Consider the following 16,397-nt stretch of genomic DNA (forward strand, 5'->3'; position numbering starts at 1 on the left):
ATTCTACCTATGTAGGAAAGAGCCTCCAGCTGCATTTCTGAAGAAGGCACTGTATGCTGAATTTGATACAGTCAGTTGTTTTATATTATTTAGGTTATTATTTATGTTGATAATGTTTTTGTGTTATTTTTTTTAAAGTGGTCAATTAGAAGAATTTATGGTATTCTCAGGATTTCTCAGTGTTTCTGTGTTTTGTCATACATGATGCTTGTTATGAGAAAGGTACTAACTAACAGAAGTCAATTTAAAGGGCTGCAGTGACAGAAAGGCAGCTTGTCTGTCCACCCATGCTTTTTTCAATATTTTGTTCAGTTTGAGCTTTCACCAGCCTCCTTGTTTTCATCAATTGTATTCTATAAATGATAGATTTTCCTCTGTGATGGAACTACTGAAAAAATAAATAAACAGTCCTATGGAGATTCTTTAAATATCTCTAAATGGAGATTTTTTTCTAAACATTAAGCTTTCATCAGCTATATCAGACACAGGTAATCACACGCTCTATCTCTTTTTCTCTGTCTACTCAGTAATACTATACTAATAACTTCAAATATGCAGTCCAAGCTGTTGTTGCTAGTTCTAAATAGAAGTTTTTTAATTGGTACAGAGGATTGGGCTTGACTCTTGAAATGTTAACTTGAGATTTAAATTCGTGGTGGAAGAAAGTAGTCCCACACAATAAAAACCTTGCGTCACAGAATGTATATTGTGAACATTGTTTCTTGGACATTGCTACAACACACAATATTGTGAAGTGTACGTTCCCGGAAGAAAACTGAAGACTGATGTAGAGAATAACTATCTTTGGAGAGGACTTTGTGCTTTGTAACTTTGCAGAACTTTTTCATCCTCAAACAGCAACATTGCACAATCAAAAAAGTTGCAAATGTAAAAAAGCATAATATGACCCCTTTAAAACATAATGATTTAAAATGTATTAAAGTAAAACATTCAATTTGACATTATTACAAAGTGTTCCTTTTAAAAGTGTAATTAAGTGTGTTGAGAAACATAGTCATACTCTTTACACTTAAGTGTACTTTTACTTCAGTAATAATATAGTATCTGCAATATACAGTAATTTTAAGATTTGAAGTACACTACAAGTGGACATTAATACAATTAAGCACACTTCATTTTCACCAGGACTATCTTGTTTGAAAATCAAATGATCTTGTTCTCTTCCCCGTGAAGACTTTCCTTCAGCACCTGGGCCGCGCTGCTTCAGTTCACAAATGTACCGTCAAGGTTGACGTTGCCAAACGCAGTGCAGTTAAAATCTGTTGTGGATTCTCTGCTCGTTACTGAGCTTCTCTGCTTCGCTTTCATTAGCAGTGTCTCCTATCCTAGCTAACGCGTTATGGCGAGCTAAGGATACAGGATAATCTGACTCACCATGTCGGTGTCGAAGGTAGCCATGGAGAAAGGGAAGGATGCCCTTTCACGCTCTGGTCAGGCAGTATGTGGATTTATGATCTCGGGAAGGGATCCGATGTGTAATCGCATCCATGCTCAGGCCGCGCTGGTGGATGCGGAGAGTTGCGTCCACAATCGTGTAATGCCAGCCAGGATCTTGGAAAGAAGGCTTCAGGTGGCTGCATCCTCTAAAGACAATCCTGTCCTCTCTTCTGTCCCTCCTCCGGCAAGGGGGTCCAACCCTCTCCCCTGTGGGATCTTTCTTTTTGGGTGGATATTATGGGTTTCAGAGTCCCCTGAGTTTACTCCGATTTTCGACCAGCAGCTGCTTGCGGAAAGCAAGTATATGCCGTTTTATGAAGGGAGTGAAGCGTTTGAGACCAGTGTCGAAGCGACTGGTCCCATCCTTGTCCACAGTTTTGAATGCTTTAACTTGAGCCCTGTTTGAACCTCTGGAGAGTGTTCATGTTAAGCTCCTATCTCTGAAAACGGTCTTACTAGCTTTAGTCTCAGCTAAGCGAGTGGGTGAGTTACATCCCAGTCAAGCATGTCTAAATTTTAGTCCGGATGACAGCAAGATTATGCTGCTGCCTAACCTGGCTTTTGTTCACAAAGTCAGTGATTCAGCTTATACTGTAACTGCTCTGTTTTAGAGTTGCAAGCCTTTTACCCCCCTCCATTTTCTTTGGAGGAGGAGCGGAAATTGCACACTTTGTGTCCTGTACGAGTGTTACACTATTATGTAAACAGGACACAATCGTTCAGGAAGAATGACCAGTTATCCATTTCATTGGCCACTCAATGTAAGGCTAAGTAGATCTCCTTTCCCACTGGTTGGTAGAGGCGATTAAATTGGCCTATATTTCTATGGGTCTTCATTCCCCAGCGGGCTTAAGGGCTCATTCTACAAGGGGTATGGATGCCTCATGGGGATTTTAGTGGGAGATATTTGTGCAGTGGCAGGCTGGGCTTCCCCTCATACTGGTTTTAAGATAATCATCAAATTTTACCGTCTGGATGTCACTGTGCCGTCTATGGCTCATGCAGTTCTCAATGTTGGCTCTTTGGAGAGTTGAAAGGTTATCTTTCTTTGTTACTGGGTCTGTTCGGCGCGTTCTAAAAGCATGCGTTGTGGGAGTTGGCTATATCATTCCCATAGTGAGACACCGAGCGATTGTTTGAAAGAGAACGTTAGGTTACTTGCGTAACCCTGGTTCTCTGAGAACAGAATGAGGTATCTCACCAAGCATCCCTACTCGTATAACACAGGGGAAGAGCGTGCTTAGAATGCCATTTCGGGGATAACAGCTGTATATATAGGAAGGGGGTGGGCTCCCTTTCATAAGCTGTGATTGGTCCGTCCTTCAGACAGGCGTGGTGTATATCACATAGTCATCACATAGTCAATCACACCTGGGTGCATTTCCCATAGTGAGATACCTTGCTCTGTTTTTAGAGAACCTGGGTTACGCAAGTAACCTAATGTTTTTCTAGTTGTTGAACAAGATCGTAGTGCTTCTTTGAGGAGATAAGGCTTCTTAGTGTTTATGTCACTAACAATGTACATATCCTCCAGTGCCTATGGTGCTTTGTGACATTTTTTTTATCATCTTTGCATCGGCTATTTTTTTTCCTTTCCTCATCTGGTCTCTCTCCATATCTCTCTGAGAGTGTCCGCTGCCCTGTCTTTCTTTCACTTTAATTCTCCTCCTTTTCCCTCCTCTCTCTCTCTCTCTCTCTCTCTGCAGTCTTATGTCCTCGCGTCGATACTACTTTGAGGTTTTGCACAAGCAAGATGACATGGGTTCAGACCATGTGGAGGTGGGGGTAAGTACAGAGCCGGAGTCTAGAAAATTCTGGTAATTTACTGTAGATGTTGAAGTGTCCTCAATGAAACCTACTATGTAATAGTGTGTATAAATTGTATATAAAACCTTTTTATTGATATTGTTTTATCCAGGACATCTTGCTACCTTTTAGTGTTTTTTTCTTACCATTCGACTGTCCACCAAAGCTTTTATGTGCCCTTATACTTCTATGGTCTTATCCTATTATCTCTACCTCTTTAAGTTATTGCATTATCTAAAGCTGAATAATAGAGAAGATGAGAAACATGGCAAATTAGTCAAGGAAATATTTTCCAAGGCTCTTGTCACTTAATACTGAAAAACACATACAGAGATGTTCTTGGTAATGGCCGGGTCAGAATTATTGCTGCAGTGCTAACCATGTAAAATTTGGTAAATTTTTTTTAAAAAATAGTGTCTATATTCACAGCAAACAGGCATCTATCAGCCCACTACTTTTGTAACTCATTTTTAATTAAGTGTTAAATTTTTTTCACATTTTTCCATTTGTATCGCAAGTGAACTTATGGGTATACTAGTAGTTTACTATTTTAATACTTGTAGCAAATTTTTAGTTTATGAAAGTACACTTTGAAGTATACTCTCAGTAAACTACTAGTTTAGTAGTTTTACAAGTTTTCTTTAAGTGAACTTAACATCATACTTGTAGTTTACTAATTATATATTATTTTTTGTTATTTTAGTGTACTCTCAGTAAACTACTAGTTTTGTAGTTTTATACTGCAAGTATATTTGCACGGTTTATTTTTGTGTACTCTCAGTAAACTACTAGTTTAGTAGTTCCCTTTCAGTCGGTCATGTTCGACGTGACGACGTAATTGGGATCACTTCAGGGAGCCCTATCAACTTCGAGTGTCTACAGAACGAGCCAATGAACGTTGAAAAAAAAAAGCGTCAACGGTGGCCGCGAGCATTACTGCTGCAGTTTTCACAGCATTGTTTGTGTGTGTCTGTGTCGGTCTCGCTGGGCATACCTCTTTGAGTGTGTACCCCGATTACACTGCGGCTATCCCTGGGTACTTCAGCACTAAAAGAGTTATTCTTTTCTATATTTTTTTGTTTTCAACTAAAAGAGCAACACAAGCGTGACCCTGCGTCCTTTTCAGGATGTCATTCCGCTTGTGAGTTTCTGGATGCGGTCGTTCCCTGGCGCCAGCAGACACCCACAATTGTTGCCTCTCGTGTTTGGGCGTTCAGCACGCTGAGGCAGCTTTTGTGAATAGCTCATGTTCTCAGTGCGGGAATATGGCTATGGCAGCGCTAAGATCAAGAATCGCTTACCTCAAGCAGCAGTGGCTGTGTTCCGGACGCACTGACACCTCCGCACACTCACTCTGCCCTTCGATGGAAACAGGTACCTGTTGCACCACACACTCAGACCCCACTCCTGGCCGCTATGCCGTCCGGGTCGGGTCCCTGCATTCCGCCCCGCGCTGCCCCACCCCGGGTACGTCTGTTGGTCCCACAGACGCAGTTGGTCCCGTCGGGCGGTGTCTGGGAGCCTGGCTAGCGCTTCCCAGCCGTACGGACAGCACTGCGACCGTTGCGTACCTCAACAGTCAAGGTGGTCTACGCTCCCGTCGCATGTCACAACTCGCCCACCATCTCCTCCTTTGGAGTCAGAAGCATATGAGGTCGCTTCGTGCCGTTTATATTCTGGGCCTGCTAAACCGTGCAGCCGACGAGCTCTCACGGCAGCGGGTGCTACCGGGAGAATGGCGACTCCATCCCCAGGTGGTCCAGCTGATTTTCAGGCGCTTCGGGACCGCAGAGTCAGATCTGTTTGCCGCCCCGGACACGTCTCACTGCCAGTTGTTCTATTCCCTGACCGAGGGGACCCTCGGCACGGATGCTCTGGCACACAGCTGGCCCCCGGGCCTACGCAAGTATGCGTTTCCCCCAGTGAGCCTTCTTGCACAGACCTTGTGCAAGGTCAGGGAGTACGAGGAGCAGGTCTTGTTAGTTGCGCCGTATTGGCCCAACCGGACCTGGTTCCCTCCCTGAGAGAGGACCTGGTTTCTCAGAGACGGGTCACCCTATGGCACCCGCGTCCAGACCTCTGGAAACTCCATGTCTGGTCCCTGGACGGGACGCGGAGGTTCTAGGTGACCTACCCCCCTCGGTAGTTGACACCATCATTTCCGCTAGAGCTCCCTCTACGAGGCACCTCTATGCGTTGAAGTGGAACCTGTTCGTTGACTGGAGTTCTTCTCACGAGGAGAACCCCTGAACTTGCTCGATCAGAGATGTGCTTTCCTTCCTGCAAGATGGGTTGGAGCGAAGGCTGTCTCCCTACACCCTTAAAGTGTATGTTGCCGCTATCGCCGCACATCACAATGCAGTTGAAGGTAAGCCGCTGGGAAAGCATGACCTGATCGTCAGGTTCCTGAGGGGAGCGAGGAGACTAAATCCTCCTCGCCCACTCTCTATACCCGTTTGGGATTTGTCTCTGGTCCTTTCGGCACTTCAATACCACCCTTTGAGCCTTTGCAGTCAGCAGAGTTAAAAATTCTGTCCTGTAAAACAGGACTCCTGGTTGCATTGGCCTCCATCAAGAGGGTAGGGGATCTGGATGCATTTTCGGTCAACGAATCGTGCCTAGAATTCGGCCCGGCTAACTCTCACGTGATCCTGAGACCCCGGCCCGGATCAGGTTCCCACCACTCCCTTCCGGGACCAGGTGGTAAACCTTCAAGCGCTGCCTTCAGGGTAGGCAGACCCAGCCCTGGCTTTTCCCTGTCCCGTCCGCGCTCTGCACCTGTACGTGGACAGAACGCAAAGCCTCAGGACCTCAGATCAGCTCTTCGTCTGCTACGGAGGCCAGCAGAAGAGAAAGGCTGTCTCCAAGCAGAGGATGGCCCACTGGATAGTGGATGCCATCACCTTGGCTTATGAAGCCCAAGGCGTGCCTTACCCGCCCAGCTTGAGTGCCCACTCCACTAGGGTTGTCGCTTCTTCTTGGGCGCTGGCACACGCTGACAGACATCTGTAGAACTCCGGGCTGGTCGACACCTAACACGTTTGCTAGGTTTTATAGATTACGTGTTGAGCCTGTTTCTTCCTGTGTGCTCGCTTCATCCAGCCAGTAACACTGAAGTTCCCGCTCTAGTGTCGGCTTGCTGCGCCACACCCCTTCACATGGAGCGGATACGTGCGCTTCTTGCTCCAGTCGAGATCCCCAATCAGGCAAACCCTGTAGAGTTTCTCTGCACCCCTTCGGCAGTCAGACGTTGCGGAGCGCCTGACGCCAGGCCTAGTACCCGTATGCATGTGTAACTTGTGCTAGGCTGGGTTCCATATGTGGTGATCCCTGCGGCGATCCCATATGCGTATTCTTCCACGATCAGCTCCCTGCGGTGAGCCTGTGTCTTTCCCTTGGCAGACTCCGCTCTGCCGTCACTGTCTGGTGCTGCCTCCCCCTTCTCAGGCTGGAGCCACCCCAGTGACATTCCATATGTTGCACTGCCCCTCCGGCCAGTCCATATGTGTATTCCCAACATATTACCTCCCTTCGGGCAGGATGTGGCTTCCGCAGCGTCCCTCTCCCCTGGAAGGCACGCTTTCCCAGTGTTATCCAGAGAGTTCCACTGTGTGGGGTATAACGGAACAGCAGTGAACTCCCTCTACGCAGGTCTTCCACACCAGCCAGATGGGGGTCTGAAAGTCTTCCGTAGGGCGCTGGATGTGGCAGCAACCGCGGCGTTTTCCATGGGATCCCAATTACGACGTGACATTGAACGTGAGAGACTGAAAGGGAACGTCTCGGTTGATAATGTAACCCTCGTTCCCTGAAGGAGGGAACGGGAGACGTGACGTCCCGCTGCCACAGTTGCTGACCATCGCTGTACAGCCGTCATAATCTCGGCTCCTCAGCGAAAAACAATGAGTGTGTGCGCATGCTTCCTGTTTATACCCGCGGGGTGGGGCGCTTGGCGCTTTTCACGCACGCCAACTTTCATTGGCTCATTCTGTAGACACTCGAAGTTGATAGGGCTTCCTGAAGTGATCCCAATTACGTTGTCACGTCGACGTCACGTCTCCCATTCCCTCCTTCAGGGAAAGAGGGTTACATTAGTAACCGAGACGTTTTATAGTACAAATTTTCTTTAAGTGAACTTAACATTATACTTATAGTTTACTATTTATATATTATTTTTGCACTTGCAGTAGGCCTATACTACTATGTTCAAATGTTATTTATTATACTTGAAAAATACCTTTAACTGTACTTTAATTTTAAAAACATTTTATTAGCTTCATTCATCCTTTTTATCAACACTTGCATGCTGGTAAGTTTCATAAAGAAAAGCAAGATTTTAAACAAAAAAGTTGGAAAAAAAATCAAATTTTTGTCAAAGACTACACCTTGATAAGATTCAGAACGATGATCAAAACACAGATGGAGTAGATCGAGTCCAACAACCCCATAGCTTCACAGTCGTTTTCTCTTCATGCGTAACGCTTCATTTCATTTGGGAAACATTAAGCAAATTTGATTTATACGCTGTTTAATGTTTGATGATCACGTTATTTTACATTTGAGTGAGCAACCTTCTACTACTTGTTTCAGCTTCTTCTCCTGTGTTTTGATCCGGAGATTCTGTACTAGAAGATGTGTCATATCGCCCACTACCGTATAACAGTGAAAACATGGATAGCTGGAAAATTCAGTCAACGGTGGGGAAAGAGTAAAGTAGAATTAAAGTAATTTCCTATGTATACTACCAGTCAACACAACAATTCAGATACACAGAATTAGAAACATATCTGTTTTGTATCAATATTTTAATCAATATTTTCAGACAATGTAATTTTTATTACATTGAGTCATATGAGTCATATTCAGTCTTTTATTAAGACTGAATATGAAAAACTATGTAAAAAAGTATATTTAATAGGCTACTCGATCAAAAGAATCAACACAACTACAAGCCAAGTGTATTTTGAATACTTAATTATACTTTTAAGTATATCTCGATCAAAAGATTGAGTACAAGTATAGGCCAAATATACTTGGACTTTTCTCTCAGTATAAGTCAGGTATACTCAAGTGCAATTTGAAGTATATTTCTGAGAAGTACATAAAGTATATTTCTGAGAATTACATAAAAAGTAGACAAAATATATTTTCTTATTTTTAGCTTAAAATAAGTATACTAATAGCACACTTGAATAAACTTCTTTTTCGTAAGGGGAGCGCATCTCAGTAATTTTATTATGCAGGAGAAGATAGAAAGTAGAAAATAAACAAAGTGAGAGAGAGAGAGTGGGAGAGAGCTGATAATGGAATAGAAAACAAATAGATTAAAATAGATTAGATCATTTTGTGTTCTTCCTGCTTGAGATGGGCAAAGTTGAGTATGAATAGAACACATAGAACATACTTTGTATAAAATGAATATATTTTTAACACATAATTTAATACATTTCCATACAAGCCCCTTTAATAACAGATGTTGTTGCTCCCTCTGTCTCTCTCTCTCCCCCTTCCATATAAATGTTGTTATTTATGTAAGTTAACATTGTCATTCAACATTATTTAATTTGTTTAACTATTTATCCCCTTTAATATTACATACTTTTTTTATTATATATGTATTTCTCTTAAACTAAATTCAACTTTGTGTTAAGTATGATTAACAAAATAACACGGGGGTAACTCAGGGTTCAGATCTTGGCTCCCTCCTCTTCTAGATACACACAACATTTCTGAACCTAGAGTATCATCCAAGGACATAGATTTTTCAGTAAAATCGGACCATTCTAAGCATGCTGCTTGAACGTCTCTATACTAGACTGCTGCAGTGTTCTTTTAGGCGGCCATCCTGTATCCACAATCAAACAACTGCAAATGATTCAGAAAACAGTGGCATGTTTGGTCTTCAGCAAACCTGTCAGGGCATATATCAATCTTACCAACTCCATCAGAACAGCTGAGTCCTTTTCTACCCGTCCTTTTCTATCTCTACTGTCTCTACTCTTAATGCACTTACTTAACTGTACCATTCTTTTTCTGTTGTTTCACAGGGCCATGGGTCTCACCTATATTTCTGTACTAGCTTGTATTTTTCTGGTCAATTATGGAGCTTTGTATAACACCACTTCTCTATGGAATGCCACACCTGACTTAATAATAAATAAATAAATACATAAATAAATATACGAAGAAATGTACAAAAACAAAAATACATAAATATCCGAAAAAAATTTAAACAAAACAAAAATAAATGAGTATTTATACTTTTGTTTCCTTATTTATGTATAATTGTATTTTTTCCACATTTATTTATGTATATATGTATTTATGTCTACATTTATTTATTTCTTCATTTATTTCCACATTTATTTATTTCTATATTTCTTCCTATGTATGCTAATGAGGAGGTGTGTTTTACCTCAGACATAGCAATCGAACTCAGAGTGGCAGTGCTGAAGCTTTGAGGCCACAGTGACACATTGTGGTGTGTGTGTGTCAATGTCCTTAATCATAACAATACTGCTGGCCATAAACTGAGAATGTTCGCGTCCGGCGTGCAATACTTCGACTTGACCTAGAACCAAATGCGAAGCTGCGCTTTTCATCCGGAGTGCTACCCCATATATAGTTTTTGATTCATTTTGCTCCGGTATGGCAGCACATGGGATTTCGAATGTTGAAGATTCATTGTATAGACGTCGTTTAGAGGTAAGGAAGAAGGCTCATTTAAAAACTAAAAACGGTCGACCTAATAAATGGAATGCAATGTTTATCAGATGTTATGCTCTCTCACATACGTGTGCTATCTGGGTAAACATTAACGTGATCATGGTTCGACAGACAGCACAAGGCATGGGTGTTGACTGAGATCTGGCGCTCCTCTTCTCACTCCTTCTCAATGGGCCTTTTAAACTGGCGGAACGTCAGCGGATTGGTCAGTTCTGATGTGTGACGTTGTCAGCACAACTGAAAAAGAGAAAAATACACAAACACACGTGGAACATAACACTGTGATATAAAATTTTGGCCATATTGCCAATCTCTAAGTCATTCATTCCATAACTAACCTGTACAGGCACGTCCACAAACCTCTTGGTTTGGTCACACCATAAGGTGTCACTGTGGCCTCAAAGCTTCAGCACTGCCACTCTGAGCTCGATTGCTATGTCTGAGGTAAAACACGCCCCCTCATTAGCATACAGAGGAAGAACTGTAGAAATAAAAAAATGTGGGAAAAAAATACAATTATACATAAGGTTTTATTTATTTTAATTTGTTTACATTTCTTTGTTTGTTTGTTTGTTTGTTTATTTATCTATTTATTTATTTATTATTAAGGTTTGGCATTCCACACTTCTCATGTTGCTGTCTTCATAGGATGCAATGCATTTTTTGTAGTATTCCTCATTTTGAAATCACTTTGGATAAAAGCATCTGCTGAATGAATAAATCTAACATTGTGTAATCAATTATGGCTAAAGAACAAAATTGAATTCATAAATGTTTCTCATCTCTGCATCTTATGATGCTTCTTAGAATAGCAGCCTCATTTGTAAACTTAATTTATGACCCCTAGATCACTTTGTTGCTTTACGATATAATATTTTGTATATATAATAAACTATTTGTACGATATAATAAATTATTAATAAGAATGTAGAACTTCATAATGTCAGTCAAGCAAAAGAACAAACTAGACAACTGAGTAATAATACAGGACAGTGAATTAAATTCAGTTGGTTTGACTATTTTATTTCACACAATTGACTGGACAATCTGCACAGAGTGGATACAGATAGTGGAGCTGTTAATTGGAAAGTTGATTTTTCACTTCTGCTCAAAGTCTGTCAGCTGAATTGTTACGTCTTTTCTGCTAGTCTTAGAGACATTTTTTTTTTTAAATCTTTAACTCACTTATCTACTCACAACGCTAATGTGACCATAAAAAAGCTGTCACTCCTACACAACTTTGTATCACTTTTAAAGATTTTTCTTTTCTTTTTTTTTTTACCCAAATCCGCACTGCACAACTTTAAGTGCCTGGAGGCATAGAAAGCCCAAGATGACGCATCTGTGTTTCACATCTAATTTAATGTTCACTGCAGAGGGCTGGAGAATAGGATGTTCAAAGACACGAGAAGAGCCCAATGAATAAATTCATTGAACATGGAGGTATTCTCAGCTAGAGAGTCAACAGGGATTAGACACCAAAAAGCAAAAACAGCTAATTATCTGTGGCAAACACAGAAATTTATTTATTAACAAAAGTGCAGTGGGCTAGACTGTCGAGTTGACTGGAGATGCTTAAGATGTTCTATGATTTTAGGCTCACTGCAACTTTGATTCCCCTTTCCCCTCAGTTTCAGCTATTAAATCAGAAAAGGTAGGATAACCTCTGCGATGTTCGTATGTGCTTAAACTTTTCATGGTTGCTTTGAGAGTTATTCTAAGGCTGATTAGCATTTTAACAGAATCCCCAGGCTTTGTAAGGACAAAGAGATCTAATAAAGCCTGTCTGATGTAGTCTGACCAGAAACTATCCAATATGACATTTGCAGAAGGAGCTATTATGGATGGTGCTGCCAGTTAACAGTGAATGGGCTCAATTTTATTCATCGTCAATACAAAGGAGAAATAAATCTGTAGCTGATGCAATATATGCAACATTATGCAAGCTACATGTTGCTTTCTAGGGATTGCAATGCTCTGAGACTGTCTTTAACTGAATACAGTTATTTGTGTACCTTATTTATTAACCTTTGTTAACGTTAGTTAATAATAATACAATTGTTCATTTTAAGTTTATGTATGTGTTAGTTTACGTATGTGTGTTTAGGACAGTATGTGTTGGCTGCCTATCTAGTCATTGATCAGTGTTTAATTCCGTTTACAGTAGGTGTGTATTTATTGGTGTGGGATTGTGCATGATTGTTTGCATGGATATATTTGTGTGTGTGTGTGTGTGTGTGTGTGTGTGTGTGTGTGTGTGTGTGTGTGTGTGTGTGTGTGTGTGTGTGTGTGTGTGTGTGTGTGTGTGTGTGTGTGTGTGTGTGTGTGTGTGTGTGTGTGTGTGTGTGTGTGTGTGTGTGTGTGTGTATTATGTCACTGGGGGCAAACAGGCATCTGTGACTTCTCAGATCTGACATTGTGCTGTAACTGCACTCCATCGATTCCCGAAAGGCAAATCTGACCTTGAGAAACACAAGCTGTGCAGAACAACAGGGTGAATACTAAACACTAAAGAAAACTGATTCAGGTGTGTGGATGTTTATGCTGTGTTGTCCAAAACTAACCCTCATCAGTGTGTTAAAAGTAAGGGTATGTCTATTACATTTTTGATTCTGGCACTTTACTGGAGTCTTTCTCAAGATTCCTTGACTGTCAAATAAATCAGCGAATTCATAATTGAGTCAAATAATCTTTCTAAATGCTCATCTTTTGAGTGTGTGCTCGTGACAATTAGTATGCAAAGACAGTGAGTTTGATAGACACTGCTTCTGTGTTATGTACCATTTTCTGGGCCTGGAACTGTCAAACTATAAGCAATGTCGACATTAAACTGTTCTAAATTCAAATTAATTTCTCTCATATTTTTTCCTCTCTTTGTTCTCTTTTTCTCCCTGTACCTCTTCCCCCTACTTTGTTCAACTGTACAGTCTGAAATGCTGAAAGCTGTTTTGCAGCGTGGCATTGGTGTGTGAATGAAAGAGCGGAAGTGTGTGATTTCTAAAGATCAGTGTGATAAGAGTTTTTTGTTATGTGTTTGCTAAATTGACCTCTTGCGTAAGAGTGGCCAAGAAGTGATGTTGTAATTGTAGAGCCTCTTTAGAAAAATTGCTATGTGTCTGTGTCCCATCTATTTCAAGAGCCAGTGTCGTCCCAGAGCATTGTGAGGGTGAAAGCAGAAAGACAGTGAGGGTGGAGGGGGATTCTCTAAAAATGAATTGTGCCTGCTTTGCCTTCGCTGTCTGCATTGTTTAAGCTCTCGATTCACTAAATTAAGTATGTAAATGCCACAAATATGGCAAAAAGTCTGTGCTAAACACAAAATGCCCGCATTTACACTGCAGGTTTTGATGCCGAATTCCGATTTGTTTACTACATCCAGCTTACATATTCTTTTAAAACTGACCCATATCCGATATCTGCATTTACACTTTACACTTGGCATATACACTCACCTAAAGGATTATTAGGAACACCATACTAATACTGTGTTTGACCCCCTTTCGCCTTCAGAACTGCCTTAATTCTACGTGGCATTGATTCAACAAGGTGCTGAAAGCATTCTTTAGAAATGTTGGCCCATATTGATAGGATAGGATCTTGCAGTTGATGGAGATTTGTGGGATGCACATCCAGGGCATGTAGCTCCCGTTCCACCACATCCCAAAGATGCTTTATTGGGTTGAGATCTGGTGACTGTGGGGGGGGCATTTTAGTACAGTGAACTCATTGTCATGTTCAAGAAACGAATTTGAAATGATTTGAGCTTTGTGACATGGTGCATTATCCTGCCGGAAGTAGCCATCAGAGGATGGGTACATGGTGGCCATAAAGGGATGGACAAGGTCAGAAACAATGCTCAGGTAGGCCGGGGCATTTAAACGATGCCCAATTGGCACTAAGGGGCCTAAAGTGTGCCAAGAAAACATTCCCCACACCATTACACCACCACCACCAGCCTGCACAGTGGTAACAAGGCATGATGGATCCATGTTCTCATTCTGTTTACGCCAAATTCTGACTCTACCATCTGAATGTCTCAACAGAAGTCGAGACTCATAAGACCAGGCAACATTTTTCCAGTCTTCAACTGTTCAATTTTGGTGAGCTCTTGCAAATTGTAGCGTCTTTTTCCTATTTGTAGTGGAGATGAGTGGTACCCGGTGGGGTCTTCTGCTGTTGTAGCCCATCCGCCTCAAGGTTGTGCGTGTTGTGGCTTCACAAATGCTTTTCTGCATACCTTGGTTGTAACGAGTGGTTATTTCAGTCAAAGTTGCTCTTCTATCAGCTTGAATCAGTTGGCCCATTCTCCTCTGACCTCTAGCATCAACAAGGCATTTTCGCCCACAGGACTGCCGCATACTGGATGTTTTTCCCTTTTCACACCATTCTTTGTAAACCCTAGAAATTGTTGTGCGTGAAAATCCCAGTAACGGAGCAGATTGTGAAATACCCAGACCGGCCCGTCAGGCACCAACAACCATGCCACGCTCAAAATTGCTTAAATCACCTTTCTTTCCCATTCTGACATTCAGTTTGGAGTTCAGGAGATTGTCTTGACCAGGACCACACCCCTAAATGCATTGAAGCAACTGCCATGTGATTGGTTGATTAGATAATTGCATTAATGAGAAATTGAACAGGTGTTCCTAATAATCCTCTAGGTGAGTGTATAATACACTATACAAGAAACAAGCCAAGGTAGACGTACTGACCCGGTAAAGCTTAGGCCGAAAAGGAAGTAAAAACATTGTGATTTGCAGCAAAACATTGGTCTCTTAAGGCGGAGAAAGAGAAAGCGGAGAAAGAAAGAAAGGCTGCCCTTGTTGCAGCCTGGGCATTGAAAAGAGTCATGTGATCACGAATGGTGTCCACATGAATTGACGTCATTTGCCACCATCGCTTTTTCAATGACATATGACTCGCATTTAAGGGAATATCTGATCTGTCCACTTTCATGGCATACACAAATGCATGTATCTTCGCAAATGTACGTATTTTCCTGCTTACGTGTTCTTTGGTCATATCCGATCTGTGCCACATGGGAGGAAAAAAATCAGAATTGGGTCACTTGAACCATATAATGTAAATCTGGCCTTTGTATGGAACTGTACAACATCACCTGCCAGTATCCTGCTATCGAAGCACCATTAATCAACATATGCCCAGTTTCGATTATTATTTGATTAATAACTGCTGCCAAAAAAAAAGACAAAAGAATGACTTCTCACAAGAATTTCAAAGTAAAACATTTATAGATTTTAATAATTGATTTTTTTTTATTATTAAACTTGATTGCAGTTTGTTAGTGAATTATTAATTTTATGAACATTTTTCATTTTAAAAGTTATTAATTTTATTATTAACATCCTGAACTGAATTCCAGGTGGTTAGGAGGAATTAAGCGCTCTTGAATAAGGCATTTGTTTTGCCCTGAAATCCTGTATCGCAAAGTGTTGCAGCTGATTTGTGAATTTGCCCCAGCAGACTTTTCTCTTTCACACCTCTTTGTCCATCTCTTCTCTTGCAGTGGAGACTGTTCCTTCCTGGGCTGAAGTATGATGTCATTGACTCAGCTTATATCTCGTTGTACACAGGTAAATCCTCCTTCCTTTTAGAGATTTTGTCATGCTAAATATACATGCACATGTTTCAGGGAAGATAAAACAGAAAATGGAATGAATTCTCAAGAGTAACATTTGCAAACTCTGCCATTTCATCATATCTGAATATTGCAGTTAACATTCACAGCCTCTGAACATCACAGCTTCTACTGTTTGTGTGAAAAGTGACATTGCACTTACATTTAAATGTAGGCAGTGGCAACTAGGTAATCACCAGAAAACATTTCCCCGGAGCCTCCTGTGTTTGCTGTGACAGTAAGCATGTGCGTTGTACTCCTTTGCCTATCGTCTTATCAAGCATTACATATGTTCACACTCTCCCCTTCAAATCACTGCTATTCATCAAGGGAACTGACTTTAATTTACACATGCTTTTAAGAGGAAGTAGAGACACAAAGTGAGAGAGGGAGGGGAAAAAGAGAGAAAGACAATCCCCATGGCCCTCCTTTGCTTCGTTTACATAATTATTTGAGACGAAAGCAATTTTTCGATTATATCCTTACTGTACTTAACAAGCTGAGGGAGAGGGGGATGTGCATTAGCTTCCACCGCCATCCAACACAGCTCACCGGAGAGTAAGGAGGCCAACTCCGGAGTGTCCAAATCATTAATCATGCGGACCACTCCCTCAAGGAAGACCGCACCGTATGTAAGACACACAGACACACACTTTTCTCTCTCTAGTCATGTCATCTGAGAGATGCAGATGGAGCAAGATCTCCAGAGCGAGAGGTTTAACTTTGACTGTCTTTCTGCTCTGTTAACGAGATAAAGTATATGGTGAAC

The 16,397-nt window shown here is 41.5% G+C and overlaps 1 protein-coding gene across 1 annotated transcript in view; it reads left to right on the forward strand.

Moving 5' to 3' along the window:
* Nucleotides 1–16,397, forward strand: part of b4galnt4b (beta-1,4-N-acetyl-galactosaminyl transferase 4b) — a 171,754-nt gene that overhangs the window by 136,946 nt on the left and 18,411 nt on the right. Inside the window, exons 9-10 of the mRNA XM_077229364.1 lie at nucleotides 3,165–3,243; nucleotides 15,518–15,584. Coding sequence (XP_077085479.1) covers nucleotides 3,165–3,243; nucleotides 15,518–15,584 — 146 coding nt within the window. The remainder of the gene's footprint in view (nucleotides 1–3,164; nucleotides 3,244–15,517; nucleotides 15,585–16,397) is intronic.

This window comes from Siphateles boraxobius, unplaced genomic scaffold, assembly GCF_051911475.1.
Source record: "Siphateles boraxobius isolate OS27281-9 unplaced genomic scaffold, OSU_SipBor_1 130, whole genome shotgun sequence".
Classification (NCBI taxonomy): Eukaryota; Metazoa; Chordata; class Actinopteri; order Cypriniformes; family Leuciscidae; genus Siphateles; species Siphateles boraxobius.